The 14,597-nt window shown below is 45.0% G+C and overlaps 1 protein-coding gene across 2 annotated transcripts; it reads left to right on the top strand.

Moving 5' to 3' along the window:
• The first annotated feature begins 5,861 nt into the window (after positions 1-5,861).
• HOXC8 (homeobox C8) lies at positions 5,862-8,790 on the top strand. Of its 2 annotated transcripts, XM_054807203.1 has the most exons (3): positions 5,862-6,297; positions 6,533-6,535; positions 8,404-8,790. In XM_054807203.1, exons 1-3 carry the CDS (start codon positions 5,862-5,864, stop codon positions 8,694-8,696), a joined length of 732 nt encoding a protein of 243 aa, XP_054663178.1. In that variant the 3' UTR covers positions 8,697-8,790. The 2 variants fall into 2 exon arrangements, with proteins under 2 accessions (XP_054663178.1, XP_054663179.1); XM_054807204.1 differs by lacking the exon at positions 6,533-6,535.
• The last annotated feature ends 5,807 nt before the right edge of the window (positions 8,791-14,597 follow it).

Genomic DNA, 14,597 nt, shown 5'->3' with positions numbered 1-14,597 from the left:
ACAAGAGGCAGGAGATTGTATAAAAAATGAGCAGCGAGGGATGTTTAATCATAAAAACTTGTTATAGGTCCCTTTCTTTAATGAAATGAGTGGAGCAGCGTTTTAATCTTTCTAATCAAAACCAGATCAGGCGAGCGAGATACGTTTGTCGCCCTCGTCCCAGTTCCTCCGAAATAAAAAAATCTGGAAGCGATTACTTCTGCTGATCTCATAAAATATTGCTCTTTAATATTTCTTGCTGAAGCATTTGGAGGTTTCTTTTCCTTCCCCTGATTTGGGTCCTCGCTTTTAAAGCGGGGTCTCTTTTTGTCACCGGAGGGGGACAGGCGCACCGCAGTCTATCAGCGGAGACATCCCTGGAGCAGGGGAAGCTAAAAAGCCCTTTTACAATCCCAGTTTTGTGCTAGCTCTGTTTGGAAAAAAAAACCTTAACGAGCGCAATGAAATGGTCAGGTTAGAAAACATTTTAGCAGAGCAAAAGATTTATGGACCAAAAAAAAAAAAAAAAAGAAGAAGAAGAAGGGGGAAATCTTTCCACCTAAGTCATGTCAATTTATTTTTTTTTTAAATTATTATTATTATTATTTTCCCTCCCGTCTGCTTCTCTCCCTTCATTCATCCCTCTTCAAATAAAGGATAAAATCCTGCAGGGTCGGGAAGCGGCTCGCCCACGTCCTCTTCGCGAGAGGAGAGAAATCATTCCCGTTTTATCATTATTAATTAAGAGGGAAAAAAAGAGAGGAGAAAAAAAAAAAAAAAAAAGAACCCGATCATCATTTGGACAGGACTTTGGAGGCAGTTTCGGACCCGGCTCTCTGGAGGGGCTTGTCAGGAGCGTTTAGCGATGTTGAAAAGACATGATGTATGGAAGTTCATTTTGGCCCCCCTTTCATTCAAGCGGATCTCATTTCCAGTGCGACCACAGCCTGCTCCCACCCCCCCCGTCCCCCCCTCCCTCTCCAGCTCCCCCCCCTCCCTCCCCAGCCCCTCTCCCTCCCTGCCGCAGTCATCTCTCCGGCCAGACCCCCATTAGAGCCGGCGGGCAGCGCAGGAGATGCCCCTTTGTCTCCACCGAGCTGCTGGTTGGGGCTTTCTTTTGTTGGTGGTGGGTTGGGTTGGGTTAAAATCCTGCCGCAGTTTTAGTTCATGTGCAAGGCCCCCGGTATCCTCAAACATCCCCCCCCCCTCTCCTCCCCGTCCCCCGGTGAAGGGTTACACCAGTTATAAAATGCCATTTGGCCCTGCTGGGAGGCTGCGCTGGTGCGGCTCAGCCATTGAATTTCTCCTCCACAGCAGCCAGCGCAGAAAAAAACCCACCCCAGTGTGGCTCAAAATAAATAATAATAATTAAAAAAAAAAAAAAATGCGGCTCGCACCCAGCAGCACAGCCTGTGGCCAGCCTTTCCCCGGATTAATGTATCAAAATGCTCCAATTTCGGCATTCTTTGACATATGGCGCGTGTGTGCAGACGCATACTGATACAGCTATTGTGTGCCGGCGCTTGTGAACATGCACATGTGTTTCTGCCCGGGGAGAGATGCGCTTAAAACCCTCGGAGATAAATATATATATATAGAGAGGCATGTATATAGGGTTCTGGGGGTGGATATATATATATATATTTTTTTTTTTTTTTTCCCCTCGGGTGCGTGTGTGGGGTGTGTGTGCCTGGTTTCAAATCTGCCCTTTTGTAAAGCACACAAAACCGACAGGACCCTACAGCTGTCCATAGGTACATTTCCGCAGCCAAAAAAATGCCACTTTTACAACTCTGTTTGTCTCCCTGCTATGCGGGGCTGAATAGGACCGAACAAAACAGGACCCTAGATCTGGCTAGACGTCTGGCTTTAATTGCTTTATGGTTTAAATAAGGTGGGTGCTCTTCTCTTTGAAACCGGATTATTGGAATGTTTTGTCTACAAGCTACAAACAACAGACCCCCCTCGGACGAGGGGAGGTTAAAAAAAAAAAAAAGAAAAAAAAAGAGGAAAAAAAAAATCAAACCCCAACTCCAAGCCAAAACTGATAAAAGCTGGGGGGTGGGGAGGTAGGGAAGGGGGTGTGTGGGGGGGGTGGCACATCTGGTGGGTTTGTTTGGTCCTGCGTGCGTGTGCTGCTTTTTTTATTGTTATTTTTATGGGTGAGAAAAGGGGGAAACGGGAAAAAAAAAGGGGGGCTGGTGGCTTTTCCCAACAATCCTGCCTGCGCTGGAGTGTTTATGTAGGGGTGGCCGCACCGCGCTGCTGGAGGGTCGCCGCAGCACACCCCCCCCCCCGCCCCGAGGCGCCGGTAAGGGATTATCGGTTATAACGCGCCGCCCGGTAATCCGCGGGGGCCGGTACATCCCGCCCCCCCCCCCCCCAAGCCCGCGGCGCAGCGCCCTGGCACGGCCGCGAGATGGCGCTGTTGCCCAATGTTAGCGCGGAGCCGCGCGCAGTGGGGAGCGCCCCGCACCCGCGGCACCCCCGCGCCCGCGGAAGAGGCTCCGCGCCCGGGGATGGAAAAAGGGAAGGGGGGGGGGGGTCGCGGAGCTGCCTGGCTTCACCCCCACACACCACCCAGCACCATGCTGGACCCCCCCCCACCCCGCCGCGCCGCGAAATAGGGGGGGTTTTAATATATTTTTTCCCGCGGGGAGCGCGGAGCAGCGCTCAGGGCTGACATCTGACGGCGCGGGGAGCGCATAAATGCATAAAAATGCTTGCACAGAGAAATTGCCTGTTTTGAAGTGGTTATGGGTTTGTTGGTTGGTTTTTTTTTTTCTCTTTCTTTCTCTTTATTTACGCACGTCACGTATCTCTCCAAAGCCTCCTCATTTTGGGGTGGGGAAGGAGGGAATGACATTTTTCAGTGAAGGTCAGGGCAAAGGGAGAAGGGGGGGGGAATAAAATAAACTCCGGGAGGGTACAATGAAACACCTAAAAGTACAATACAACCACACCGATAAAGCTACATTCGAGCGCATGCACCCGCAAGACACATCACCTCCCCCATCCCCACACCTAAACACGGCCAAAACAGTAAAGACAAAGAGCAGCACTTTCCCCAGACACTAAATGTCAAGATATTTTCCTTCAAAAGAAGCAAGCAATTGCATATATCTTATTTCATGAAATCTAGAAGAGGGTGGTGGGTCCTTTCTTTCGCAGCCGCTGAAGGCAAACATTTATTTCCCAGCCTAAGGTACGATTCCAAAAGACTTGCTGCACCTTTGCTTACTGCATCCAGGGATAATGATTGGAAAAATGCAGCCGCTCTTCCCAATCCCAGCCCGAACTGCCCAGATCCGAGAACTTTAAATTTTTTTTTTTCCACTTTAATTTGCAGGGCTGCCTCTATTGCAACGGGCAGGCACTGGGATTTTAAAAATAGAAATGCTATTGATTAGAGGAGGAAAACGGTCACCTCGACTATTAGCTGTTAATTAAGGAGCCTCTGTCCCTAGTTGCTCTTTTCTTCATTTTTTTAGGGGGTTGTTTCTCTAGGGAATGGGTAATCTGGGGAAGGGGGGATGAGGTGGGTGAGTTCTCCTGTAAAAATGAAAATGGTCATCGTGCCGTCCTTGAGATTATGCGGGTATGAAGACTATTTCTTCACAGCAACCGTGGCTTGATTTTAAAAAATATTTTCACAATAGGCGGTGGAAAAATCACTGTTCTCCTGCATAGTTCATTGTCTGCTTACGGGGAGGAAAAGCCCACCACATGTAGCCTTTCTAAATGGAAAAAATACACACTCCATGTATGAAAATCTAATAAAGGTGGACTGGGTGACTACTGGGTCTTTTCCTCTTCTTGGGAAGGTGTCTGAAAAAAAAGAAAAAATTTAAAAAACACAGTTTGAACCTCACCAGAGGTTTGAGCCACCCTATGCCTCAAAAAAATCAAGAATGTGCACTTTACTGGGTAGAAAAACACACCTCAAAACAGCTTGGCGAGCGCAGCTGAAATGATATTTTTCTCCTTCCACACTTGAAATCGGTGAGAATCACCCAGGTCTATTCTGAAAATAATTAGGCTGCTTTTTTTTTTGGGGGGGGGGGGGTGTGAAAGAACATGAGGGAAAGATTTGAAGGTCTGTAGACTTTGGAGGGAAACACGGGGACTGTTAATAAAATTATGTCATTTAGTGGGTTTGATTTTTTTTTTTTGCGGCTCTACAGAAAATATTCATTTGCGAAGTGTTGGTGTCCTGTCTCCCTCCCCCCCCCCCGGAAAAATTAACACGAATCTCGGTGATTTGATGTGATTTTTTTTTTTTTTTTAAATGAGCTGAGTTCCTTCATGCAGTCGTAAAAATGAAGTGTCCGAAGCGAAAGGTTGCAGTGAGTGGTCACTTACAGCGCAAAAAGTGGGGGCGAGGGGCACAAATACCACTCGCGATAGGAAAAGACGGGAAAAATCGCTATGTTGGAGAGCGAAACAATCAAAATAAAGCTCGATGGTTATTTTTTACAGGCATGCACAAACGGGAGCACATACTTTTTGTCTCACTTTGCCTCTCCTTCATCCAAAGTAGCTCTCTTTAAGCAATGGTCTACTTGATTCCCTTGGAAGGACGCTTCCCTGTTATTTCCAGCCGTGGATTTTCAGTGGTTGGTTTGAAAGGAAGCAAAGGGGGGGGGGGGAATAAATAATTCCCCATAATTTTCTGCCTTTATTTTCTTTAAAGAAGGACAGCAAGAAGCAGCCAATCAATACGGAGACGCTTCCCTCGCCCGCTCGCTCCCGTTTTGCTTTTGTTTGCTTGTTTGATTCCGATCTTCCAACCACCATCACCACAATAACAACAACACACGCACACACACACCCCCCCCCAAAAAAAATGGGAGGGAAAAAAAAAAAAAAAGAGGAAATCTGGGCTCAGCGACTCCAAGCACACCAGAACCCCCCTTCTCTTGCTGCCCCCCTCTAGGTGGGACTGAGCCCATCCTCACAGGCCCCCCCCACCCCGAACCCCAACACAATGACAACACCAACACCAACACCAACACCGGGGCACCCCCACCATCCTTCCTGGCAAACGGGTGATCCCATGGGGAGGGCGGGGGCGATGCTGAGCCCTAGAATAAGCTCACCCCGATTTTTTTTTTTTTTTTTGGGGGGGGGGGTGATGGGGAGGGCAAGGGGGTGCTGCTTGGGCTCCCTTTACCTGTTGAGGTTACCTAGGCTGACCTCCCAGCGCATGTATTTGCTGCCATCAGTGAAGAGGCTGCTGCTGGGAAAAAAAAAAAAGGGGGGGGGGATGTTGGATATTAATGCGCACCTTCACCCTCCTCCACGCATTAGGTGTGGGTGCCCCCCCCCTCTCCGGAGGGTTGTGTGTGTCTGTGTCCCCCGGCATACACCACCTTCCCTCCATTCGCCCCCCACCACCCCCCCTTAAAAAAAAAAAAAAAAAAAAAAAGAAAGCGCCCCAAAACGCTGTCATTTGGCTGGCAGGCTGTCTCAGCGTGGCGGAGGGATGTGTACATATCGCGTGTGAGGGGAGAGAGGAGGGAAAAAAAAAAAAAAAGAAGAAGAAAAAAAAAAAAAGCCACACCACCGGGATTTTGAGGAATTTGCCTGTGGTGTTAAAGGGAAGGAGCAGAGTTACAGAGAAATTGAGAGAGAGAGCTCTACCTACCGACAGATTACAAGAGAAGTCAAGAGCACCGAGAACCAACCGTACAGACACACAGAGGCACCATGAAACGCCTTTGAGATCGCATTAAAAAAAAAAAAAAAGCCACTAAAAAGCAGGACTTGAGACAGTCCAGGGACAATCTCGCACTAATCTAGAATTAAAGCCGTCTTTTTTTTTTTTTTAAAGCTTTTTTTCTCCTTTTTTTTTTTTTTTTTTTTTTTTGCATGCGAGGGTCATGAGTTCCTACTTTGTAAATCCTCTCTTTTCCAAGTACAAAGGCGGTGAATCGCTGGAGCCAACTTACTACGACTGCAGATTTCCACAAAGTGTTAGCAGGAGCCATGCTCTCGTGTATGGTCCGGGCACTACTGCTCCCACCTTCCAGCACCCTTCACACCACGTCCAAGAGTTTTTCCACCACGGAACCTCCAGCATCTCCAACTCTGGATACCAGCAAAACCCATGCGCCTTGGCGTGTCACGGAGACGCTTCTAAATTCTATGGATATGAAGCTCTACCGAGGCAATCGCTTTATGGTGCTCAGCAAGAGACGACTGTTGTACAATATCCTGACTGTAAATCGTCTTCCAACAGTAACTCTAGCGAGGGACAAGGGCATTTAAATCAAAATTCGTCTCCCAGTCTCATGTTCCCATGGATGAGACCTCACGGTTAGGACCTTTTTTTCCTCCTCCTTAAATGTTTTCCTTTATTTTTTTCTCTCTTTCTCTCTCTCTCTCTCCCCTCTATCTGTCTGTCTGTCTATCTATATATATATGTATGCATATACAAGCACAAACATATGTATAGATATATAAACATGCACACACACATGTATGCATACATATATATATATGTAAAAATATAAATATAAGAGGTGTAGACGTAAAATATGAAAGAAATGAGCAGGTTTGTGCTAATGTTTCTTCTTTTTAGGAAGACCTTTGAAAGCAAACAAGACAGCAGTTACTAGAGAGCCAGCAAGGTGATTCCCTGCAAAAGGCTTAAATCACAATAAAGTAAAACTTGTTTTTTATTGCTTGCCTTGAGGATAGGCAATAAGATACAGCTCCCACGAGGTTATTTGCATGTTGATAATACACTGCTCTTTAAAATGTCATATAGCCTTTCATAACCGCTTGGAGATGAAGCCTGAAAGGTGGGAACTTGTATAAGTATTACTAATACTTTACATCTGTTTCTTAAAGCCTAGAGATAAAAGTTTAAACAGAAAAGGAAACTTAGCTCAGAGCTATGGGGTGGGGTGGAGGAGAACAGTCTGCTGTCCTGGGTTTAAAAAAAAAAAAAAAAAAAAAAAAGGGGGTGGGAAATTCAAAATAATTTCGGCTGAATGGAACTTTGCTCATGTGAAGTCCAGATAATTGCACAGAAACTGAAATACTTCAAAGTACAAGTTTCCCCCACCTAAGGACCAAGGTTGTCTAGAAGCCTTGTTAATTCAAAACATGTGAAGGTTAGTGTTAATTTTAAGGACAATCAGAGGCCCAAAGTTTTCCCCTCTACCCCCACCAAAATTTAACCACAGGAAAAAAAAGGAAAATAGAAAGGAGTTCTGGCTAATGTAGAGAGGATGTGGCCCAGAGGCTGGGAGATAGACGCAGAGGAAAACACGTTATTTATCTAAGCTTTGACCTAGAGGTAGTCTCAAGGATGCAATCATTTCAAACTGGAGCATTTTTTCTTTTTTTTTTTTTTTTTTTTTGCAAATACATTGTTTTTCTCATCAAGAAAGGACCGTGCAGAAGGAAGTGCAGGGGCTCAGCTGCACATACCTCAGTCCTCTTTCTTTCTTTTTCTTTTTTTTTTTTTTTTTTGCTATTGCTGCAAATGTCCATCTCGAGTTGTTTTAAATACAATCTCTGTGTTTGCACAGGCAAACAACCATCTCTGTCTGTGTGTGCTTTACAGACACAGACCCCTAACCGAAAGGACAGGGAGAGGGGATTTAATAGAAAATTCAAATTCTTAGGGTGTAAATATTAGCAAATAGGAGGACCCTGTATTTTGGGGAACAACATTTGGAAAAGGATTCAAGAGTTGGGCATTTTGAGGAAAAGAAAGAAAGAGAGAAAGACAGAGAGAGAAAGAAAGAGAGAGAATCAGAGAAAGAAAGAAAGAAAGAAAGAAAGAAAGAAAGAAAGAAAGAAAGAAAGAAAGAAAAACAGGAAAGAAAGAAAGAAAAACAGGAAAGAAAAGAGAGGAAAGAAAGAAAAGAGAAGGAGGAAAGAAAGAAAGAGAAGGAGGAAAGAAAGAAGGAAAGAAAAAGGCATGGGGAGAAGGAGAAAGGCTAGAGAGCTTTTTCTGGTGAACAATGCACCTTTCATAGGAAAATATATATTTTTTAATAAAATGGAGCTGCCCATCAGGACTCACCATCCAGAATCACCTTTTAGGAAACTGGAAAGGTCTCTTTTGTGAATGAGCTTGACACACACCTCCCTGCACCCAGCCAAGCAGCCAGAGCTGAACCCTCCCCAGGAAGAGCCAGGGAAGGGCAGCTGGCTCTCAGTAGCACCAGCGATATCAGCCCTGTGATTATTAATAATAACCCAGCGACTTTCTTTTAGTGCCTTTAATATGCAAAGGATTGAAAGGGACTTTTTTTTTTTTTTTTTTTTTTGGGGGGGGGTGGTGGTGGTAGCAGTTTCTCTAGGAAAATTGAGGCGAGGGGAACTGGGGGGTGGGGTGGGGTTGGGGAGAGCAGAGCCTCCAAAGAAGGGAGAATTAAGAAGTTATTTGATGTTTGTGTCCTACAGCTCCCGGAAGACGCAGTGGCAGACAAACTTACAGCCGGTACCAGACCCTGGAGTTAGAAAAGGAGTTCCTCTTCAACCCGTATTTGACACGGAAGCGGCGGATTGAGGTCTCTCACGCCCTGGGACTGACCGAGAGACAAGTGAAGATCTGGTTCCAGAACAGGAGGATGAAGTGGAAAAAAGAAAACAATAAAGATAAGCTGCCGGGGGCCAGGGACGAGGAGAAAACGGAAGAAGAAGGGAATGAAGAAGAGGAAAAAGAAGAGGAGGAAAAAGAAGAAAGCAAGGACTGAGTTCTCAGCCCCTTGAAGTCTCGTTTTATGGCAGATGATAAATCGAGATGTTTACGACGGTCATTTGCTTTTATAGAGTATAGAATGGAGAGGCTCACACAGCAGTAACTACCTGTCAAACAGTTGTAGCCTTTTTTATTGTCATAGAAACTTCCCCTACTTTCCCCCCCCCCTCCTTTTTTTTTAATAGCTGAGTTTTTAGTTCAATAAATACATAGTTGGCTTGACTGCAAGTGCAGAGAAAAAAAATAATTAAATGATCCAGCAAAGCAAAACCACCCCCAACCCAGAGCAGTCCTAAACCAAGCCTGGAAGCAAATGTCACTGCTCGTCCCTTGCTCCCTCCGCTCCTGCCTGCGAAGCTGCACACACACGGATGGGTGCAGAATATGTATTTATCTGAACAACTTTGACTTTGCCTTTTTTTTTTTTTTTAAAGAAAAAGCTTGGTTTTGCCTCTCCCGAATGACCCTAGGGGAAATGCGAGGGTGCTTCCAGCTTCCTTAGCTTGTTTGTGTAGTGTCTGTCTATCTGTGGAGATCTCCATTCCTACCAGCCATTTATCAATTCCCTCGGAGGGGCCATTCCTGCAGCCCCTGCCAGATAAGAAGAGGAGCTTGGAGGGTGAGCATACCTGGTAGCGCCCGCAAACACACACACCCCCCCAGAGACGACCCCCCCACCCCCCCATTTCTATAGGATTGAGGCTTGTATATACCTTGATAGGCCAAAATACGCAACCCAACCCCTTCCTTATTTCTATAGGCGCTGTTTACCCTTTGCCTGTGTGAGCACTCGAAATTCTTCATGTACTACCTAAAGGGAAAACCTGCAATAATTATCAAATCTATTATCAACAAGGGGCTTACATATCCTAAATTTTACTTGGTCAGAATTTATTTAAGAGAGAGAGCTGTGTTTTTGCCCTGATGCAAGCTACTAAGTAGCATAAAATAATAATAAAAATACAATAAAAAAACCACCCCGACCAACCTTGTATTGTACTTTATCACTACCTATAGAAGGAGTCATGCTTTGAAAGTATTTGTAATGCGGTTTTATTGTCGTTTGTTGCTGCTTATTTTCTTGGAAAAAAAAAATAAAAAAAAAAAATCCCAACAACTGAAACTGCCTAGTTGAGAACGCACAGTATTGTATTATTTTATTGTGCTTATAAAGTAGTGTAGAACTAAATTGCACTGAATGTATAGTTATCTATTTGTCTTGACTTATCTGTTAATGCAACATGCTCGAAACAAACAAAAAAAAAATCGTCATTTGTTTTATGTAAAAGCATAGTTCTGCGTGTTCAAACTCTGAATGTAGCAATTACCGCCAGAAAAAGACAAAGAAAAAGAAAAAAAAAAAAAACACATTTCTGGACACCGTGGATTTGTATTGTATACGTGAGACATTACGTAAATAATAATAATTATAATAATAATAATAATAAAAGATTTTAAAAGGACTGCGTTGCCTACAGTGCTATGTCTGTATTTAAAAGCACCCACACTTACACATCATTCAGAGTGGGCTCTGACTAATATTTCATCCTTCAAATCGTCTTTGGCAGGCTTCAAAAACCAAGGCTCATCTTTATTTGGGAGGAAATCAGAACATCTTGGCTCAACCACCAGCAGCGGAGGTGGATCGGGCAGGGGGAGGATTCCCCCTCCTGCCTCCCTGGCCAGAGCCTGAGCCGGGTATTTCACTGCTGCAATGGCAAATGCTCATTAAAAATGGCAATGTTGCTGCTAATTGTCTGACTGAAGCTTGTAGGTCCGCCAACAAAATAATAATAAAATAAAATATTGCAATGACTCCGGCACTGTTAAGTCTTTCTTTGCTACGGGAAAGGCTTCTTGGTGGGGTGGGAAGGGGGGGGGGAATAAAGTGCATCAAGGGTGTGCGGTTGGATTTTTACTTCTCCCAGCTGGGAAATGCCATTTGAGAGGTCTGGAAAGTGCAAAACCCTGGTCCTGCCCGGCTCTGAGGTCCAGAAAAACCCTCTCCTTGCTCGGGCTGGGCCGGCAATCAGGGAAACGCCGTTTTTTCCCCCATTCCTGGGTGCAATCCGGTGCTCGCAGGCGATCGTTAGCGAGAGATTGAGAGGCTGGAGAGGCATTAGGTGTGCGTTAAAACCTGCTCGGACCCCGCGGTAGAGGTCTGGACTCTGGGGCAACACATTTCCCTATAGGAAAACTGCACGAAACACGGCGGGGGGGGGGGGAGAAAAAAGTAGTTGGCAAGAAAGCAATTTATTTATTTATTTATATTCCTCCCCCCCTCCGCCTAGATTCAAAGTGCCTTTTAGTCTCCCCTCAAATTCATAGCTTCTTCCCCATGGATACCATCCCATACGTAACACATCCTATTATTATTATTATTATTATTATTATTATTATTATATGTTATTATATGTTATTACATTTTATTATATTTTACTATATTTTCAGCAAAACCCGGCGGTAATGCCTTCATCTCTCTCTCCTGCTTCTCGGATGGGAGATGAACTTTCTAAATATTTCTCTTACCACCAGCCTCATTTCGTTGAACGAGGTCTATTGATCTGTAAAACCGGGTCTATCTCTCTTTCTTTTTTTTTTTTTTTTTTTCCCTCCTGCTGATAAATGGACTACATCATCTAGAGCCCAGGGATGCAGAAGTAGACGGGATGTTTACCCAGATATTGTAGATAAGGAAGCACAAGGCTCCTCACACGCAGCCTGATGCTCTGAGCTATGTCTGGAGGCTCCTCTGTGGGCTTCAGACATTCTTAACCCAAAACCCACCAAGCTTAAAGGATTTAAATGCCTCAGGGCTTGAAATTGCTGGATTCTGCCCAGGAGGGCTGGGGGGGGGGGGGGGGGGGGTGGGGAGAAAAAAAAAAAAAAAGAAAAAAAAAAAGAGAAATACCGAAGTTGTGCGGCGCGCAGGAAAAAGGGACTCGGGTGGGTGCACCCACATCCACTTCTTCGCCCCTTTTTCACCCCATATTCGCAGCGCGGGTCGCACCCCCATCTAATGCCAGTGCGAAATGGAGCTGGGGGGGGGGGGAAATCCACCGCAAATGGCATCAGTGGGGTCGGATCCTGCCCGCGAATGGGGCTGAGCGTCTGCGTGTGCAACGCGTGTGCGCAGCTCCCGTGGGTGCCCACTCCCGAATTACACAAAATACCGATACAGGCAGATTTGCCCTCGCTGTAGAGCCTGTAATATCCTCGTTAACCGGCGGTAATCTCCCAAGAAATACATAAAACCCCCCAATAAGGTTTATTCTAGACTTTTCCATGTCGAGGGCAGGCACGGAAGGTAAGCAGTTTTATTAGTCATAAAACAGAGTGGTTTATTCTAACACAGCTTTTTTCTTGGGGGATATTTATCCAGCGTTTACAGCAAGGGATTTATTTTTATTTTCCTCCCCCTCGTTGACTGTCATAGGCTGGATGTGTGCTCGTTCATTCCAGCGATGAAAAAATCCGCAGAAATCAGTGAAAATAAAATATTTTCTGTTATGTTACTTAAAAAAAAAAGAATAATCGCGATAAAGGCTTTGCATAGAAAACATCCTCCCCACGAGGGGGGAAGGAGAGGGAGAACTTATCAAAGTGTTTAAAAATAATAATAATAAAAAAAAAGAAGCTGCATCCGCACTCTATCCATCATATTTAAATCTACAAATCTAAGTAGTTTTATCCGAACGAATACTACAGAATGACATTTATCTATCAAAAGGGTCTGGAGTTAAATTATTGAAACTACAGCCGGAGCAGTTAGTTTTGGGGTAAATGTTTATGTTCTGTAGTCAACACGAGAGTGTCGCATCTTCAGATGACATCCAGTTATTTCTGTAATCACTCCATCATTTCAAGAGAAAAAGAGAAGAGACCATTTTATGGGGGAAAGTAATTTGAAAGAAGATTCGCTCTCCACAAAGTGGCTTATTCAGAAATGATCATAGCTTCGGTATTACTGAAATTAGACTCATCTACCCGCCTGAAGTAAGAAATATCGTCCTATTCCAGGCTTTTTATTAGCCAATCAAATTTCCTTTGGATCTCCATTTGTGATTTGTGAAAAATATAATTCCTCGAAAAGCTGAGTTTGAGCATATTGCTTATTTTCCCTTAATTTATTATTCTAATCACAGCCGCCGCCGTGCCATAATGCAGCCATTAGGCGAAAAAATTCGTTTAGATTTTATACTCCGAAATGGGCACGGATTATATTTGAGAGACAACGAATTTCTCGGGCATTAAATTTTTTTTTTGCGCGGATGGAGGCGAGGAAGGAGGGAGGGGAGAAAGATGCGCGGGGGCGGAGGTGGGGGAAACTTTGTGAGCCAGACTTGTTAAAAAAAAAAGACAATTCTGCCCCATTTTTTTTTTTTTAAGCTCATCCTATTTTTGCCTCCCAAACTTACCCCCCCACACACAAATTCACAGCTCTTTTATCCTTCCCCCCCCCGAAAATACCGTCGCTAATTTTGGGAGAAGGGAGGCGGTTTTATAGAGGGGAGGGCTGATGGAAGGAGCGAAACGATCGTCCGAAAAATCCTCCTTAGGAAATGTGCGCCCAGGTTACTTTCTGCCTGCCAGGATCAAAATTTCCTCTTCACATTATGGAATTTATTATCTTGTCTGCTCTCTGGAAAAATGGGATCTCCATTGTGCTCGGGAAGCTGTTGTGGTCGTAGTTTCCCCCCTCGTAACTTTTAACTACCTGTTATAAAATTTATTGGTGGTTTGTAAAGTGAATAAAGTAATTTCCCTTCCATCCGGTTGTATTACAACCTTTGTGTTGTTTGGGCAGACAGACACGCATCCAGCCAGGGGGAGAAAAAATAAATAAATTAAAGAGGCAGAGAGTGAGACTCCCCCTTCGCACCCCCCCCCCTTTTTTTATTTTCCTCAATTAAAATTAAATTAAGGCGCGGAAATACCTGGAAAAAAAAATAAATAATGGTGCTGTCCCTTGAAATGTGCGGGTACAGCGAGAAATGGGTAGGAAAAATTGCGGGGAAATATTTTATCTTCCTAATTTTTCTGGCTGCAGGAGTGCTGTGCGTGCGTGGCCCTGGGAGCTTAAATTTGGGGTTGCAGGGGGTGTGTGTGGGAAAATAAAAAATAAAAAAATTATATATATCTCTTGCCATAAGGAGAAGAGGAGCAGAAAGGCGGTTCCTTGCAGGGTTTTAATGTGGAGGAGCCCATCTGAGCAGGCTGGGCTTTGCGGTTGCCTATTTACACCAGTTTGTGGTTCGCGTGGTGCCTCCAAAGCAGGCCTCTACACGGCAAAAAAATGTCGCTCCCCTTCCAAATCAATATTTCCCAGCCGTCTACACCGACCCCCCCGCTCATGGCTTGGGGGGGGGGGAATCAAAGGGCTAAAAAAAAAAATTATAATTCCGCCTTTTATCAAGTATCGCATCCCCGACACCGTGGCGTGGTAAAACAAAAGGCTGGGGGGCTTGCTGGAGGAAAAATAGCATAGGAAAAAAAGATTTAAGTGCTTTAAAAACATGTATGTAGGTGTCCCAACAGTAAATCATAAAGCTGGGTGGGTTTAGGGAATTTAGTGAAGGGGATGCAAGAGTTTCTGGGTCAATACCGTGCCTTTGGCTCAAGTTTTGGGTGTAATTTGGGCAGTTCCAGGTGCCCCCCCGGGGCTGGATTGGGCAGACGGGGCTCTGCGGGGTGCGCAGGGTTGGAGTGGGGCGGGAGTGGGGGGGGGGAATGAGGAGGGATTTTTTTGGGGGGGGACACAGGTTTTTTGCCCTGGAAAGGTTTCATTTGCAGCGGACACACCCTTTGCAGCGATGGTCTGGGAGGGAAATCCGGGGTGGTCAGAAATAGTCATTTTCCCCATTTTTTTTCCTCGAGCATATTGTCCTGTATTATC

The sequence above is a fragment of the Grus americana genome, chromosome 31 (genome assembly GCF_028858705.1).
Source record: "Grus americana isolate bGruAme1 chromosome 31, bGruAme1.mat, whole genome shotgun sequence".
NCBI lineage: Eukaryota > Metazoa > Chordata > Aves > Gruiformes > Gruidae > Grus > Grus americana.
The sequence above is the reverse complement of the archived record's forward strand: the minus strand, read 5'-3'. Positions and strand labels throughout refer to the sequence as shown.

What these genes read in the sequence shown, in the direction of transcription:
- HOXC8 (XM_054807203.1), top strand. Translation starts at nt 5,862, where the DNA reads ATGAGTTCCTACTTTGTAAATCCTCTCTTTTCCAAGTACAAAGGCGGT.